Source organism: Poromitra crassiceps (genome assembly GCF_964638095.1).
Source record: "Poromitra crassiceps genome assembly, chromosome: 18".
Lineage (NCBI taxonomy): Eukaryota > Metazoa > Chordata > Actinopteri > Beryciformes > Melamphaidae > Poromitra > Poromitra crassiceps.
Window position 1 is genome coordinate 12,133,661 of NC_139636.1, and position 14,591 is coordinate 12,148,251.

Consider the following 14,591-nt stretch of genomic DNA (forward strand, 5'->3'; position numbering starts at 1 on the left):
CAGGTCAATTGGTAGGTAGGTAGGTAGGCTTTAGTAGCCCACCTCAACCTGCTGGGCCCAGGGCCATGGGGCTGGGGGGGGGGGGGTCTTGTCTGTGGAATGTATTGTTTAGTTGTGTGTGTGAGAGGGGGGAGGGGAATATAATACTATGATAGTAGGCTACTATATAGATTCATTACACAGCTTTGTTGAATACTCAATTCTGATTGGTCAATCGACAATCGCAGCATTCTACGGTCCGCTTGGTGGTTAAAAGCACCGGGCAGGCTACCCGGTGCACAAATTGACACAGTGCGAGAACGGGCTGTCAAATCAAATTACAGTTTATTTTTCTTCATTGCAAAACCTATAATTTCAATTAGCCTAACTAATTTGAAGTTATGGGTACATTGCTTTTGCCTGCCTTTTTTTTTGGGGGGGGGGGGGCATCTGTTCTGCACACTGAAGGAAGCAGTGTTGCCAGAGAGAGAGAGAGAGAGATGCAGGCGCGGACTGCATAATCGGGCACGTTGGGCAAATGCCCGGTGGCCTGGCCTGGCCTGGCCTGATTTTTTTTTTTTTTTTTTTGTGCTCGCAGTCACGCCACTCACTGAACAGCATCCCAGGCGCCGCCTACTGGTTTACTAGTGGTTTTATTACTTTATTCAGGGTTAAGTGGGTGCATCTCATTGTAAAATTGGACTCGGCCCAAATTGGGCTTCAAACGGCCCAAATTGTGCTTCAAACGGCCCAAATCTGGCTACAAACGACCCAAATTGGGCTTCAAACGGCCCAAATCTGGCTTCAAACGGCCCAAATTGGGCTTCAAACGGCCCAAATTTTTCGACGCCGCCCTTCGGACGCCGGCACGCGCGTCGGCCCGTATCGGCCTGGCCTGCTTGGTATCTAATGCCCGGCCTGAATTAGGATCCCAGTCCGCCCCTGGAGAGATGGCAATGTAAAGATGCACCTAGGCTTTTGAGTTGAATTGAATTGAGAGAGAGAGAGAGAGAGAGAGAGAGAGAGAGAGAGAGAGAGAGAGAGAGAGAGAGAGAGAGAGAGAGATGAACAAAATGCCTTGTTTTCTGTTTTGGATTCTCTGTAATTGCTAAGTGTTGCTAATGTATGCTTTGGCAATGTAAGATGCACCTTATCATGCCAATAAAGCCCTTTGAATTGAATTGAATTGAATTGAGAGAGAGAGAGAGAGAGAGAGGGGGGGGGGGGGGGGGGAGAGAGAGAGGGAGAGGAAGAGGGTGGGAAGGGGCAGTCAAGCCCACCAAAATTAACCAGGGTAACGGGAAATAAGACCGAAAATTAGGCGATTTTTGTTTCACAATAAAACTGTTGGACGAAATGGACTTTTAAAATAGGTAAATAGATGGATTAGATAGATAGATAGATAGATAGATAGATAGATAGATAGATAGATAGATAGATAGATAGATAGATAGATAAAATGTGCCTTGTGTGATGCTATATTTTCTCCTGTCGTTTTTTACAGCTTTTTTGTTTTACACTCTTCTTTTATTGCATTTCATTATCTTGTGGTTCTTCATTGTTTTTACACATTTTAATGTATTTCATGAGCTATTATTTCAAGCATTTGGTAAGGTCTGTTCTAAATGAAATAAAAATAAACATTGTTGTTGTTTAGTAGTAGGTTAGCCTTAGGTTACAGTAGTAGTAGTAGTAATAATCATAATCGTAATCATAATCATAATTTAATGTTAATAATTATATGTGTGTAGCCCGTTGTACAAACGTTAATGACATTTTATTTTGAAAGTTGTTACAGGAAACAGTTAGCTTTATCCTCTGGGACTTGATGGTGGAGGTAGCGGGTGGGCGGGCAGACACGGCCCGGGCTCTCTGGAGGTCTGTGGAGGTCTTCAGAGGGGTCTGCAGGTCTGGAGGTGTGGAGACAACACAGAAACAGACAGAAGAACCGGCGTCATGTTGCTTGTTGAACTCGCGGCGCTGCTCGGTGAGTTTCTGCTTTCATCAAATCTGCTGCAACATTATAAAAGCGTTACAACATTTCACAATTAAAATAAAACAGCGTTGAATGAGGCTGTGAGGATGGAGTCATTACATTCACTGAAGATCAGCAGGCTACTGTAAAACAAAAGTTTAGGCAGTAAAGTAGCCTACATTTTAGCATAGGAATTGTAATGCCAGAGAGAAATGTTTCTCCATCAGAAACGGAAAAGTTATAAATTGGCCAAATTGTGGATCCATTCACAGAGAAGAGTAATCTGACTTTATAAGTATTTACTACTTTGTTTCTGCACTTTATTTTGTCATTTACAAATCCTCAAATAAAAACAATCTAGTTTGAACTGAACCACATGGGAGAGATCACAGCTAACAACCTTCTCTATTCTAAACTATCTTTTACATTTTAAACGAGACACTTTTTAGACTACTTCAGTAGGCTAGTACATTTACACCAGTAGCCTTTTACTTCTACTCCTACTTCATCTAAAATGTCAACAAAGTAACAGTAAAGTAACAGTAGCCTACTTCTACTGGAGCAGCAGGACATTCTAGTGTTCTTTGCAGGCTGCCTGCAGGCTGGGCTGTGCAGTGGTTCTCAACATGGGGCCCGGGGACCAGCAGGGGTCCTTGAGGGGGCTCCAGGGGGTCTCCAGCAAACTGATGAATTGTTCAACTTCACCCCTATTCATTTACAAGAAGTTAACACAGTTAGAGACTGTAGAAGAATATCAATGCCTGTTTTGATCATTTCTCTGTGATCTCTCTGCTGCCTACAATACAGACAGACAGTCATGGAATTCTGGACAAAATCATATCTGACAATACAAATATTCTCAGATTTGGGTCTGAGAGACAGAAATCTCACATATCGGAGCTCTGTTGCTCTTGTGTGGACTTAATGTGTTCTTGGTATGAAAAAGGTTGAGAATCACTGCTCTACTACATCCCACAATACATCCATTGAATAACTTTGTGATTCATTTCTGCGGATTATCTATGCTATTTCTGTAAATGTTTCAATTTAACTTGAGAGTAGTGAGACCCAAAAGCGTGTAACTCTCTCCGCATGAAGTGCAAAGCAGCACACTGTTCCTGTTAGCCGACACGGAGCCTCGCTGCATGTGACACTGATTTATTTAGTGCAAGACGTGATCTGCTCCAGCTGTGTGTAACTTCACATCCTCACACAGTTAGCTGGGATCCGTGGGAAATGCTGTCTTTTTTATTTGATGGCCAGAAAAATGTCTTCTCTCTGCTTCAAAGCTGGAAGCTGGAATCCTGTTAATAATACATCAACAACAATAAACTTTATTTATAAGGTGCTTTCCCCCCCCCCTTTTTACCACAAGTTAAAGTGCTTTACAGGAATAAAACAAATGACAATACAAATGGAATGAGAATAAAAAGAAAGAACACAATTTAATTTAAAAGAACCGAGTCAGCACCCAGATGGTTCCTGAAGGAAAGGCTAGGGGGCTTAGTTACTAAGCCTTTCTTAGCAAATTATCTCTTTTTCAGAGCTGTCTTAATAGCTCTGCTCTGCTGTCTAGTGTCTTGATAAACATTAAAGTTGCAGACAAACAACTGGAGGCTAAAGTAAAATACAGTCAAACACACATCAAAGTAAGAGAAAAGTCCTGTACGACTTGGTTAAGGAAAGGCGGCTCCTGAGTGAATCTGCCACAAGATCAGTTTATCAAACAGCATCGTCAGTTTAAACTTGACAAGAGAAAGCAAACGGTTTACAGTGAGGTTGAGTTCCCACACTTTTACCTGAGTTTCCGTTCAGAACTTAGGGCTTAGGGACTGAGAAGAGACCATAGGTCTTTGCACACATACAGTGTCTTTTTTCGTATGCTTAAAAAAAACAATCCGAAAACACAGACAGGTTAGTGGCTATATCGCCCCCTGCTGGTTACTGCATCTTCATGTGTGTGTGTGTGTGTGTGTGTGTGCGCGCGCGTACGTGCGCGCATTCGTGTGTGTGTGTGTGCCACCCGCTGGATGCTGAGAATAGTGCTATCACTATTTGCTGATACCTGCTGGAGCATGCAATCACTGTCTGTCTGGGCACCTGCTGACTGCTGTGGGTAGTCATAATCACTAATATCACTAATTGGTTGGTGTGTGTGTGTGTGTTGTATGTCTGGGTGTTACCTGCTGGGTGCTGTGGGTAGTGCTATGACTAATTGGATGTTTTTGGTCATTTAATCGGCCATAATGACTTAATAAAAAAATCTGGGCCTGTCACGTATGCTCGGGACCTCTGCCGGTACCCATGCCAAATATGAATTCTGGCAGGCCGACGGTGTCCACGGAAAATGAAACCGAGAGGATACAAACATGATGCATACTAGGGATGCCACAGTGTGGACATTTTCCCACCGGTTAATAAACACGTGACAACACCAGTGTTACCGGTGACACCGTATAAATAAATCTAAAAAAAAACCTCCAGCAGTCCTCACGGCCCGGATTTTTCATTTGACTGATCCCACTCCGACACAACCTTCAAGGTACTAGTCACTAATAAAAGCGTGGAAGGGATGTAAGGTTATTAGTTTTGACCGGTTCCGCTTGTCGGTAGTTAATCTACATACAATGCTTTCTCCTCCAGTCAGTCAGCCCCTCTCCTCCCTGCTGCTGTTCACTCAGTGCGCTCACACCAACACTGGCTCAGTCTCACTACATAACGTTACACACTCGCATTCATGGCTGCATCTGACTCAGACCACCTTTTCAGACCCTCCTGGAGAAAAGAGACTAACGTCAGCGACAAGTCTTGGGATTTTCTTCTGGCCATGGGATTAACATTACCAGAATTGTTTTTTATTTACATCTGCCTTATCTGTGGTCCTAAATGTATTTTTTTGATAGCAAGCTCATTCATATTGGACAATTCTACACAAAGTTGCCCCCAAAAATAATATTTCCGTGGTGGAAATGGCGGCCATATTGGGAAAATCTTGATTTTTGCTTGGCTAATAGGTTTTTATCAAAAGAACAGTCCCCAAGGAGTATTTAAGTGACAATTTTGGTAGGCTCCTTCTTTCCGCTTGTGAACGATTTTACATTAAAAGTGCATTAATCTGCTCCACTATGATATCAGAGCAGAAGTAATGAAGCAGCAGATTCAGCGTGAAGCTGAAGTGGGGCGTCCACAGGTGGCTCGTGAACCCACGACACCGTGGGTTTGAATCCTGTCTGGGATCTTTGTCGCTCATTGTCCTGATCTGCTCTGTCTCCATTATGCCAAAGAACCAAAGAATGGGTCAAATAAATCTGCTCTTGCCTGAAACACGTGGTTCAACCTGCTTTCCTCCTGTTGTGCAGCGACGGGGGCGTTCCTTTTGGCCCGGGAGGGTGAGGCCCAGAGTGGCGGGGCCCTGGATTTCGAGGCCCAGCAGGAGGTCTGGGGCCTCCCTGAGTTCAGTGACGTGTGCACAGAGGGCAGCTGCTACCCGGCCACCGGAGACCTCCTGATCGGCCGCGCGCACCAGCTCTCCTCCACCTCCACCTGCGGCCAGCGCCAGCCCGAACCCTTCTGCATCGTCAGCCACTTACAGGTAAATGTGCCTCTCTGGGGGTTCCCAAACTGGGGTCTGGGGACCTCCAGGTGTCTTTGAGGTTGTTCCTGAGGTGGGCAGTATAAACCATTATATACCATTATCACATTCATTTCACTGGTACTGAATTCAGTAGAGTTTAGCCCAATGAGAGTCTCTCTTTGCACCTGTTGTAGGATGCTATTGTTATTGTTAGATATGATTTTGTCCAGAATTCCATGACTGTCTGTATTGTAGGTAGAGAGATAACAGAGAAACTAGGATCAAAACATTCATTCTTCTACATTCTCCAATTGTGTTCACTTCTTGTCAATTAAATAATGGTGAAGTTTAACAATTGCTGGGGACCCCCTAGAACCCCCTCAACGACCGCCTGGTGGTCCCTGGTCCTCACATTGAGAACCACTGTTCTAAACCTTTCTCTCCTGCAGCTCTGTGGTCTGAACTTGACCTGATGCTCGTTCACTTGAAATGTTTGTGAAGCCTTGAGGTCCTTGCACACTGGGGGCGTTTTTTAAATATTTTCAAACCTATATCCTGTCTAGTCAATGCAACCGTGCATACCAATACCAAATTCCACCGAGCGAACTCCGGGGCACATATTTTTTCAGATCAAGGTCGATTTTTCAGAAATTCGCTTCCGACATGACATGTACACGTGTTGCTGTGATTGACAGGTGGGTAAAAATGTTCCTCGCAATCTTGTGCTGTTTATTCGCGTCGCTCTTGGTGTGTAATGGCCTTTATGATCGCCTGCCAGCAAAATCTTTCAGGTTTTTCATCTCACGGAGTACTTTTATTCTGTCTCTGATGATAATTATGATAATGATATAATAACCAGGCATTCCTTAAATGTGGTGTATTTCAATAGCACCACTGCAGACAGGTTCATATTTTTTATCCATGACCATCACATGCTGAGATGATCAGATGTCTGTGGTGGATAACGGCTGAATCCAATCAGCTTTACATTTATTTTACACTATAGATCAGATAATGAAAGAAAGCAAAACAAACGCACCAATTAAGTTGACTCATAATCAAACATGATTTACGATAACAATATTTTAATATCCGCTGTGCGGAAATCAACCACATACAGTAATTTGCTTCTCGCTGTGGGCATTTTGGCATTCAATGTTTTATTATTTCATGCAATGAAAAGTTAGTTTAAAAGCTTTCGTCTGCTGGGGGTGGACCTGATCCAACTCCCCAGCCGCTTCCCCTCAGTGAGACGCTGTTTTCTTAGCCCCCTGCTCCAGGAGCATAGGAGGAGTGAGGGAGGAGAGGAGAGGAGGTCTCAGAGTCTAGACCGTTTCCTCTGTCGCAAAAATCCCCCCATAAAGAGCTGCCTGACTTCTGACACCAACACAAGAGCCTGCCTGGGACGGTCTGGAGATGAATGGCTTGTATGCATGAGGGCGCATTGTCGGGGCGCAGACAGACCCCTGATGGCAGGAGATATGGTCCAACATCTCCTGTAGAGAAAGGCAAACAAGAGCCCAACCTCAAAGACTTTTTATCAGAGCGAACGTGTCGGCAGAGATTCACTCAAAGTCTGTTCAAACAAAGCATGAATGTTTAATGATGTTGGCCTGTATCTCTCAGGCTCAGTCCCCTCACAGGTCTATGTGATGCCTTTGTTTCTATTGAAATGTAATCAAATATAGGCTTGATTTGGCTGTAGAAAAACCAACAGATTGTATCTCCTTTGACTTCAGTTGAAATTATTTAATGACTGCTTGAAGGAGGCTTTGTATGAGAGAAGCAGCGATGTTAATAGAATTTTCAACATGTGTTTGTGTCTAGTTTGGGACAACACACATCATATATAGGCTATGCAGTGTTGGGGGATTAGTTAAGCTGGAAACATGCTACAATGTCAGCCTGGACTTGGAGCCTTGCTGAAGGCAGCTAGACCTACTGTATATACCTGAACATCAGCTTGATGAGGGGCTCGCAGGGAAGTCTTCAGCAAAATGAGTAAATTGTGTGATTTCACTACGATTTCAATGACTAGAAGTTAGCCCAAGGAGAAATGGAGTGCATATACTTGGTAATAGCTTTCACTCTCTCCTGTTATTTATCTCCCCATTTATATCATACTTGCGCTGTTCAGCTGCATCAAGTCACATTTTTGGGCAGCTGCACGCCAGCTGTGACGACAGTCTCGCCAGCCACGGCGTAGCCCTCCGCGCATACGGCGAGGGCTTTGACGTTGTAGCATGTTTTCTGCTTAAGTCTCTCAAGACAGTCTCTCTTCCACAATCTTCGAATTCTCCAGAGACAGTCTGTGCTTCAGACAATTAAAATCAGACAATAATAAGGACAGAGGAAGTTGTCATCTTCCAAAGACAAAAAATGCTTCAGACCTTAAAGGAAGTTCGATGGTATTCAACCAATCTTGACACATTGTAAAGTTTGTAAACATAACCGAGGCAGGTGATTGGGGAAATAACCAGATATCCTGCCTTATTTTGACCGGACATCCTGCATTCTTTTTTGACCAACTTTGATCAACTTGCGGGAGCCAACGCGTCAACACGATACGATATGGCACAACCCTAGGTTGAACTACTTTCTGAAATTAGTTTTAGTTTGACAAGCTGTTTTGTTGTTTTGTCCAGTTATTAATATGTAGTTATTTAACTACTTTTCATTGTGATGTACCTGCTATTTTGTGTTTCTACTCAACACAACACACACATGCTATGCGTCAACATGTGTTGTTATTGACTTGCTGTTGACATGCTCTTGGGTTTGAAGCAGCACAGATGTCCAGTATGTTGCTCCAGACTAGACACACGGATTTGCTGAAGATACCGAGGGCTTTCCCGCAGCACAATCCAGATGTTTCCGATCTGAAACACACACACACACACACACACACACACACACACACACACACACACACACACACACACACACACACACACACACACACACAAACACACACACACACACACATACGCATACACATCTTTCTGGCACACACACTTGCCCTTATTTGTCCGTAATAAATGAATCTGAATCTGAATCTGATTTAAGAGTCCCCAAGTTCCTATTTTGTTCTCAACGTGGGGTTTCGGGGTTACCACCAGGGTTTCCTTGTTTCAAACAAATGGATGCATTGTAAAATTTACAAGAAGTTATCACATTTAGAGAATGTAGAAGAATTACTGTTTTGTCCATAGTTTCTCTGTTATCTCGACAGTTTTGCAATTCTGGACAAAATTATATCCAACAATATTCTCATCTTTGGGCTCGAGAGACAAAAGTCTCCTCAAATGGGGGTCTGTGGGCCTAATGTGGACACATTATGGGCCTTGATATGGTAACTTGAGACTCACTGGTGTAGAGTCTGTAGACCGTCCACAGGCGGAACAAAAAGCCCCCATTTCAATGACTTTACCATGAATGGCCTCTTCAACGGCCGTCCTTATCTCTTCCCTTGCTTGGAGAAGATCAGCATTCTATGTGAGGAATTTCTCTGACGGTCCTCCTCTCCCTGTGTCTCTCCCCCTCTCTCTCTCCCCGACCTCCAACCCGCTCACCAGGATGAGAAGAAGTGCTTCACGTGCGACTCGGTGGCGCTCTACAACAAACAAACCGACCAGGTCAACAGCCACCGCGTCGAGAACGTCGTCAGCACGTTCGCCCAGAACCGCCTCAAGACATGGTGGCAGTCAGAGAACGGTGAGTTCCAGCCTGGTCGCCATTGGCAATGCTGCGTTTATGCAATTCACAGATATGTAGAATGTCATCGTTTCTTTTATTATTATTATTATTATTATTATTATTATTATTATTATTATTATTATTATTATTATTATTATTATTATTATTATTATTATTATTATTATTATTATTATTATTATACCCTTTATTGGATCGGACAGTAGATAAACAGGAAAAGTGGGGAGGGACAGGGGATGACATGTGGCAAAGGACCACGGGTCGAATTTGAACCCGGGTCGGCCACGCAAAGGACTAAGCCTTAGTGGTACGCGCCACCGGGACGCTGCGAATGTCAACGTTTCTGAACCAAAAATACGGAGCATATCAACATTTCTAGACGCGTGTGTATATCAACGCCTAGACATGTAGCGTCGTGTAAATTTCGACAGTCTGCTATTGCAATAGCACGGTGGCAAGTAACGGGGTTGTGGTCTGGGTGGCGGATGTGGGTAAGCCTTCGCCTCCGACACTGGAGACCGGGGTTACGCATCCCAGTGTTCAAAGTCAACATTTCAACTCTAAAGGCGGAAACGTGCTTCAGCGTAGCCTGTTTACGACGACGTCGTAGACTACGTAGCCTGGAGTTTACGACGACGTCGTAGACTACGTAGCCTGGAGTTTACGACGACGTCGTAGACAACGTAGCCTGGAGTTTACGACGACGTCGTAGACAACGTAGCCTGGAGTTTACGACGACGCCGTAGACAACGTAGCCTGGAGTTTACGACGACGTCGTAGACAACGTAGCCTGGAGTTTACGACGTTGTCGGCGGCAGCTAGACGTACATACACGAACGTCAGCTTGACGAGGGCGTCCCAGAGGACTCCCCAGCAAAATGAGTAAATTGTGTGATTTCACGAGGATTTCGTTGACTAGAAGTTAGTCCAAGGAGAGAATGTAGTGTGTATACTTGGTCATAGCTTTCACTCTCTCCTGTTAGCTCCCCCTCTACATGATAGTATACTTGCTCTGTTCACGTCAGCTGCATCGACCTCACATTTTTGGGGAGCTGCACGCCACAGCGCAGCCCTACGGCGAACACGGCGAGGGCTTTTTTTTGTGTCCGAGTAGAAATTATGCTTAAGTAACGTTTTTACACGAGCCATACTACTAACCATAACCAAATTGCCGAAACATAACCAAAAGTTGTTCTACTTGCCAAAACATAACCAAAAGGTGTTTTACTTGCCTAAACATAACCAAAAGTTAAGTTAAGTTTTATTTGCATTTATTTCAACGTTGGAAAGGCGATGATGTTTTCAAATCAACGAGCCGTTTTGTTTCGCATTTACCCTGATATCTCTTGATACCTTGACGTTTTATTCTGGTGACTAGGTTGTGAGTTCTCATGGGAAAACACAAGTCTGGGTTAAGAGTTCAATTAAAGGTGACTCTATTTCCTTCTTCTTTGGTGCCTCTGTCTTTGTGCCCTCTTGCTTTCTCATCTCCTAGTTTGTGTGTAAAGACACTGTAATCAGGCTGTAGGAGGAGGGAGGCCTTCAAAGACAAAGGCCAGCAATGGCTGACCAGCGAGACACGGTGACCTGTCAGTAAACTTTGGAATGACGGGAGGAACCCTCGGGAATGATTAGCAGGATGTAGCCCGGCTTGTAAAAGTGTGCACAGCGTGTCATTAATGCTAAGAGGCAGGCGTTAACAAGGCACCACTTCTCTGTGTTTTTCCCCCGCTAGTTTAAAGCTAGTGCAATGGATAGAGCAAGGCACTAATACCTTTTCACATCAGAATGACCACTATTATCTGGGGCTTTCAAACGCAGGTAAACAGCGTGCGTTAAACACTAAGAATAGGCCATTGACACTTTCAGGTTGCCTTGACCCGCAACACAGTAGTCGGTCAGACTGTTCTGTACACCCAGCAGCCTACATGTACGTACGTAGCTGGAAGAAGAAGCTCTCTGGAGGTTTCTCAGGAAAATGCCTAAGATGGGAAGAGAGACGCGCTGCTGGCTGTTCTCCGTTCCATAGGAAGTGGATGGAGAAGTGGATGAGGGTCCTGCTTGTTGTTCTTGGCTTGACACAAGTCCAGATGACTCTGTTTTTGTTTCTCTTTCTCTCTTCCCTTCCTGCCTCCATCTGTGTGAGCCTCTCTGCCTGCTTGTGGGGAGTCTCTCTCTGTCATTCAATCTCTCCCCCCGGTATGTCATCCCATCTCCCTCTGCTGCACTCCTCTTAAAACCCTTTCTTCTTCCTGATCGCTTTTTCCCTTTTTGAGGGGAGAGTTTTGAGTGTGGGTTTAAGACCATTCTGACTTATGAGACAGAGACTGAATCATGTAGAGTCCATGGTCAGAATGTGATGTTCTACTACATAACATTTACATTTGACAGTTTAGGTCAAAGAGAATGTTACTTACTGCTAAGCAAGAGATTTCTCTAAATGAAAGAATTGTGCAGGAGAAATGTGTCTCCAAGCCAATTCACGGGCAGCAGCTGTGGTGCACATTCCTGCAGTCAGCATGCCAATCGCACGCTCCCTCCAGACATCCGTGTATATCATCATCCGTGTATAGCATTGTGTTTTAACCTGTGCTGTAACCGTGTATAGCATTGTGTTGTAACCTGTGCTGTAACCGTGTATAGCATTGTGTTTTAACCTGTGCTGTAACCGTGTATAGCATTGTGTTGTAACCTGTGTTGTAACCGTGTATAGCATTGTGTTGTAACCTGTATAGCATTGTGTTGTAACCTGTGCAATAGGTTGAGTCGATGTCTCGTCGTAGACGCCGGGGTAGCTGGCTGGTGGGGGCGTGGTCAGGGTGGGGTAAATCCTACCCGTTCTCTCCCCATTCAGCAGAGTTAGCATTTAGCTGCTAGCCCAGCCCAGGCAGACAGCATCGGGGATTCAACCATCGCAGTAAACGCACACCTGAACAGACGTCTATGTACCTGCTCTAGAATCCCCAATCCTGTAGTGTAGAGCCACAGCACCGTCCTTTGATGAGTCAGCCCGTTGAGATATATGTTTTTTTTTTACCCTACTCGCGCGCCAGCCGTAGCAACATTTATACATCTATAATCATACTGTTTAATCAACATCTTGATATGCCACACCTGTCAGGTGGATGCATTGTCTTGGCAAACTGCTCACTAACACAGATTTAAACACATTTATGAACAAAATATGAGAGAAATAAGCCTTTTGTGTGCGTAGAAAAAGTCTTGAAAAAAAAATGGGAGCCACAACCAAAGTGTTGTGTTTATATTTTTGTTCAGTAGTAGGCTATACATAGTTGAGTGCAGGACAAAAATGATACTTAGCTACATATTGCACACATATTGCATACTTGTTGCACACATGCGTAAGGGATAATCAACTGCTAGGTGAGCGTTTAATGATTTTAATGCACGACGTGGAGGCGAAGAACCACGCGAGGCGTACTGTAGCCGAGGTTGCCTTCACAAAGTGCATTAAAATTGCACAGCTGGCAGTTTGTTATCCCGCTTATACCGTGGTAATTTGCCAACAATATAAAATAAAAGCATTCGCAATGCAATGGAAATGCAGTGCTCCAATACGACGAACTTTGGATACGATCGGGCAACGTCGAGAGGTAATGTTAATCTAGTCCGCATACATCGCCTCCCTGTGGTGGTGCTGTGCCGTTTACCGTAATTAAACTGTGCAGGTTGGCTAGCGGATGGATTTACAATGTGATTAGACTTGAGCTGGACCACATGTGCGTTAAACGGTTTTAACGCACACCTGCCGGCCAATCCGAGAAGAGTACTCACCCAGACCATGTTATAATTGTTCAATATTGCACAGCCCTGGACATATTGCACTGGGGGGAGTCTTTAAAAAATGTTAATGTGAGAGTGCGGGCAGGCAGAACAGTGTGATTGATCTGCTCTTTCTCTCCCTCCCTCTCTCTCTCCCCCTCTCTCTCTCCACACTCCCCTCTCTCTGCAGGTCAGGAGAATGTGACCATCCAGCTGAACTTGGAGGCGGAGTTTCACTTCACCCATCTCATCATGACCTTCAAGGTGACCAATAGGAAGAGGCGTGGGGGAGTGTGGGAGAGGGAGGGGGAGGAGGGAAGGAAGGGGGGGGGGGGTTCCTGGAAGCTAAGCTATTCTCCCTGGGAGGTCCACACACACACACACACACACACACACACACACACACACACACACACACACACACACACACACACAATACTTTCTCACATATTTTCTCTCGCTCCCCTTCTCTCTCTCTCTTGCTCTCTTTTTCTTTCACTCTTATGTCCTCTCTTTCCTCCGTACTCACTTTCTCTTTATTCATGTTTCCAGTGTATTTTGATGCACATTTTGAAGTATCAGATTAGAAAATGTAGAAAATGATGGAAACGGCTAAATTTCGCAAAAAAAAAATGTACGCTCGCTTGAGGTGGTTTTCGGTCTTTTTCGAAAACTACCGGTAGTTAGAAAGCTATCAGAGCAGTGACCGGCTTCTTCCGGACCCATCAACCAATGAAATTAGCTCGGCGCATGGTCATCCTGCACCCATCCTAGGAAGAAAAAAAGCGTCCTGCACAGCTGGCAGCTTGGCTATGCGATGCAAATGACCCGATAATCCTGCAGCAGATCAAATGTTCTGGATCCTAAAGTATTACCCCCAAAGGCTCTCACTCCGTCCATAAAATGCCTTTTGCACGGTGACTCCTCAAGCAACTGTTTTGTGCATCTCGTTTCCCAGATGTATGGCAAGCGTGGTAGAATGGGGGCATTTCTCCTGTGATAATGGCCATACTATTTACTCATCACCGCCGGGAAGAAACAAATATGGCCACCAGCAGATTACATGACATAATAATTACTACGTATCTGTGGCAAATAAAGCTCTCTCCAGCTATGATCTTGTCTCACCTGACCCCACCCACACAGCCTACTTATTCGCTTTACAGCCGTTAATCAATGTAAATGCACCTGATTCAAATTTTGAAATGAGAAAGTTTGCTTAGAATTTACGCAAAACCTCAATGTCAATCAATCAATCAATCAATCTATCTACCGGTATCTATCAATCAATCTATCAATCTATCAATAGAAGTAGAAGGCAAGGCTCTTTAAAATGTAAACATGACTACTTTCTCTTTGTCTCCATCTTTTCTCTCTCCTCCTCTCTCTCTCTCTTTATTTCTCTCTCTCGCTCACTTCCTCACACCCACACCCACACACACACACACACACACACACACACACACACACACACACACACACACACACACACACACACACACACACACACACACACACACACACACACACACACACACACACACACACACACACACACACACACAC

At 44.5% G+C, this 14,591-nt stretch overlaps 1 protein-coding gene across 1 annotated transcript in view; it reads left to right on the forward strand.

The window, feature by feature from the left end:
• Nucleotides 1–1,837: 1,837 nt before the first annotated feature.
• The window catches only part of lamb1a (laminin, beta 1a), a 65,032-nt gene continuing 52,278 nt past the window's right edge, over nucleotides 1,838–14,591 (forward strand). The window contains exons 1-4 of the mRNA XM_083654947.1: nucleotides 1,838–1,966; nucleotides 5,314–5,546; nucleotides 9,104–9,242; nucleotides 13,216–13,289. Of these exons, the coding sequence (XP_083511073.1) occupies nucleotides 1,936–1,966; nucleotides 5,314–5,546; nucleotides 9,104–9,242; nucleotides 13,216–13,289 (477 nt within the window). The 5' untranslated portion in view covers nucleotides 1,838–1,935. The remainder of the gene's footprint in view (nucleotides 1,967–5,313; nucleotides 5,547–9,103; nucleotides 9,243–13,215; nucleotides 13,290–14,591) is intronic.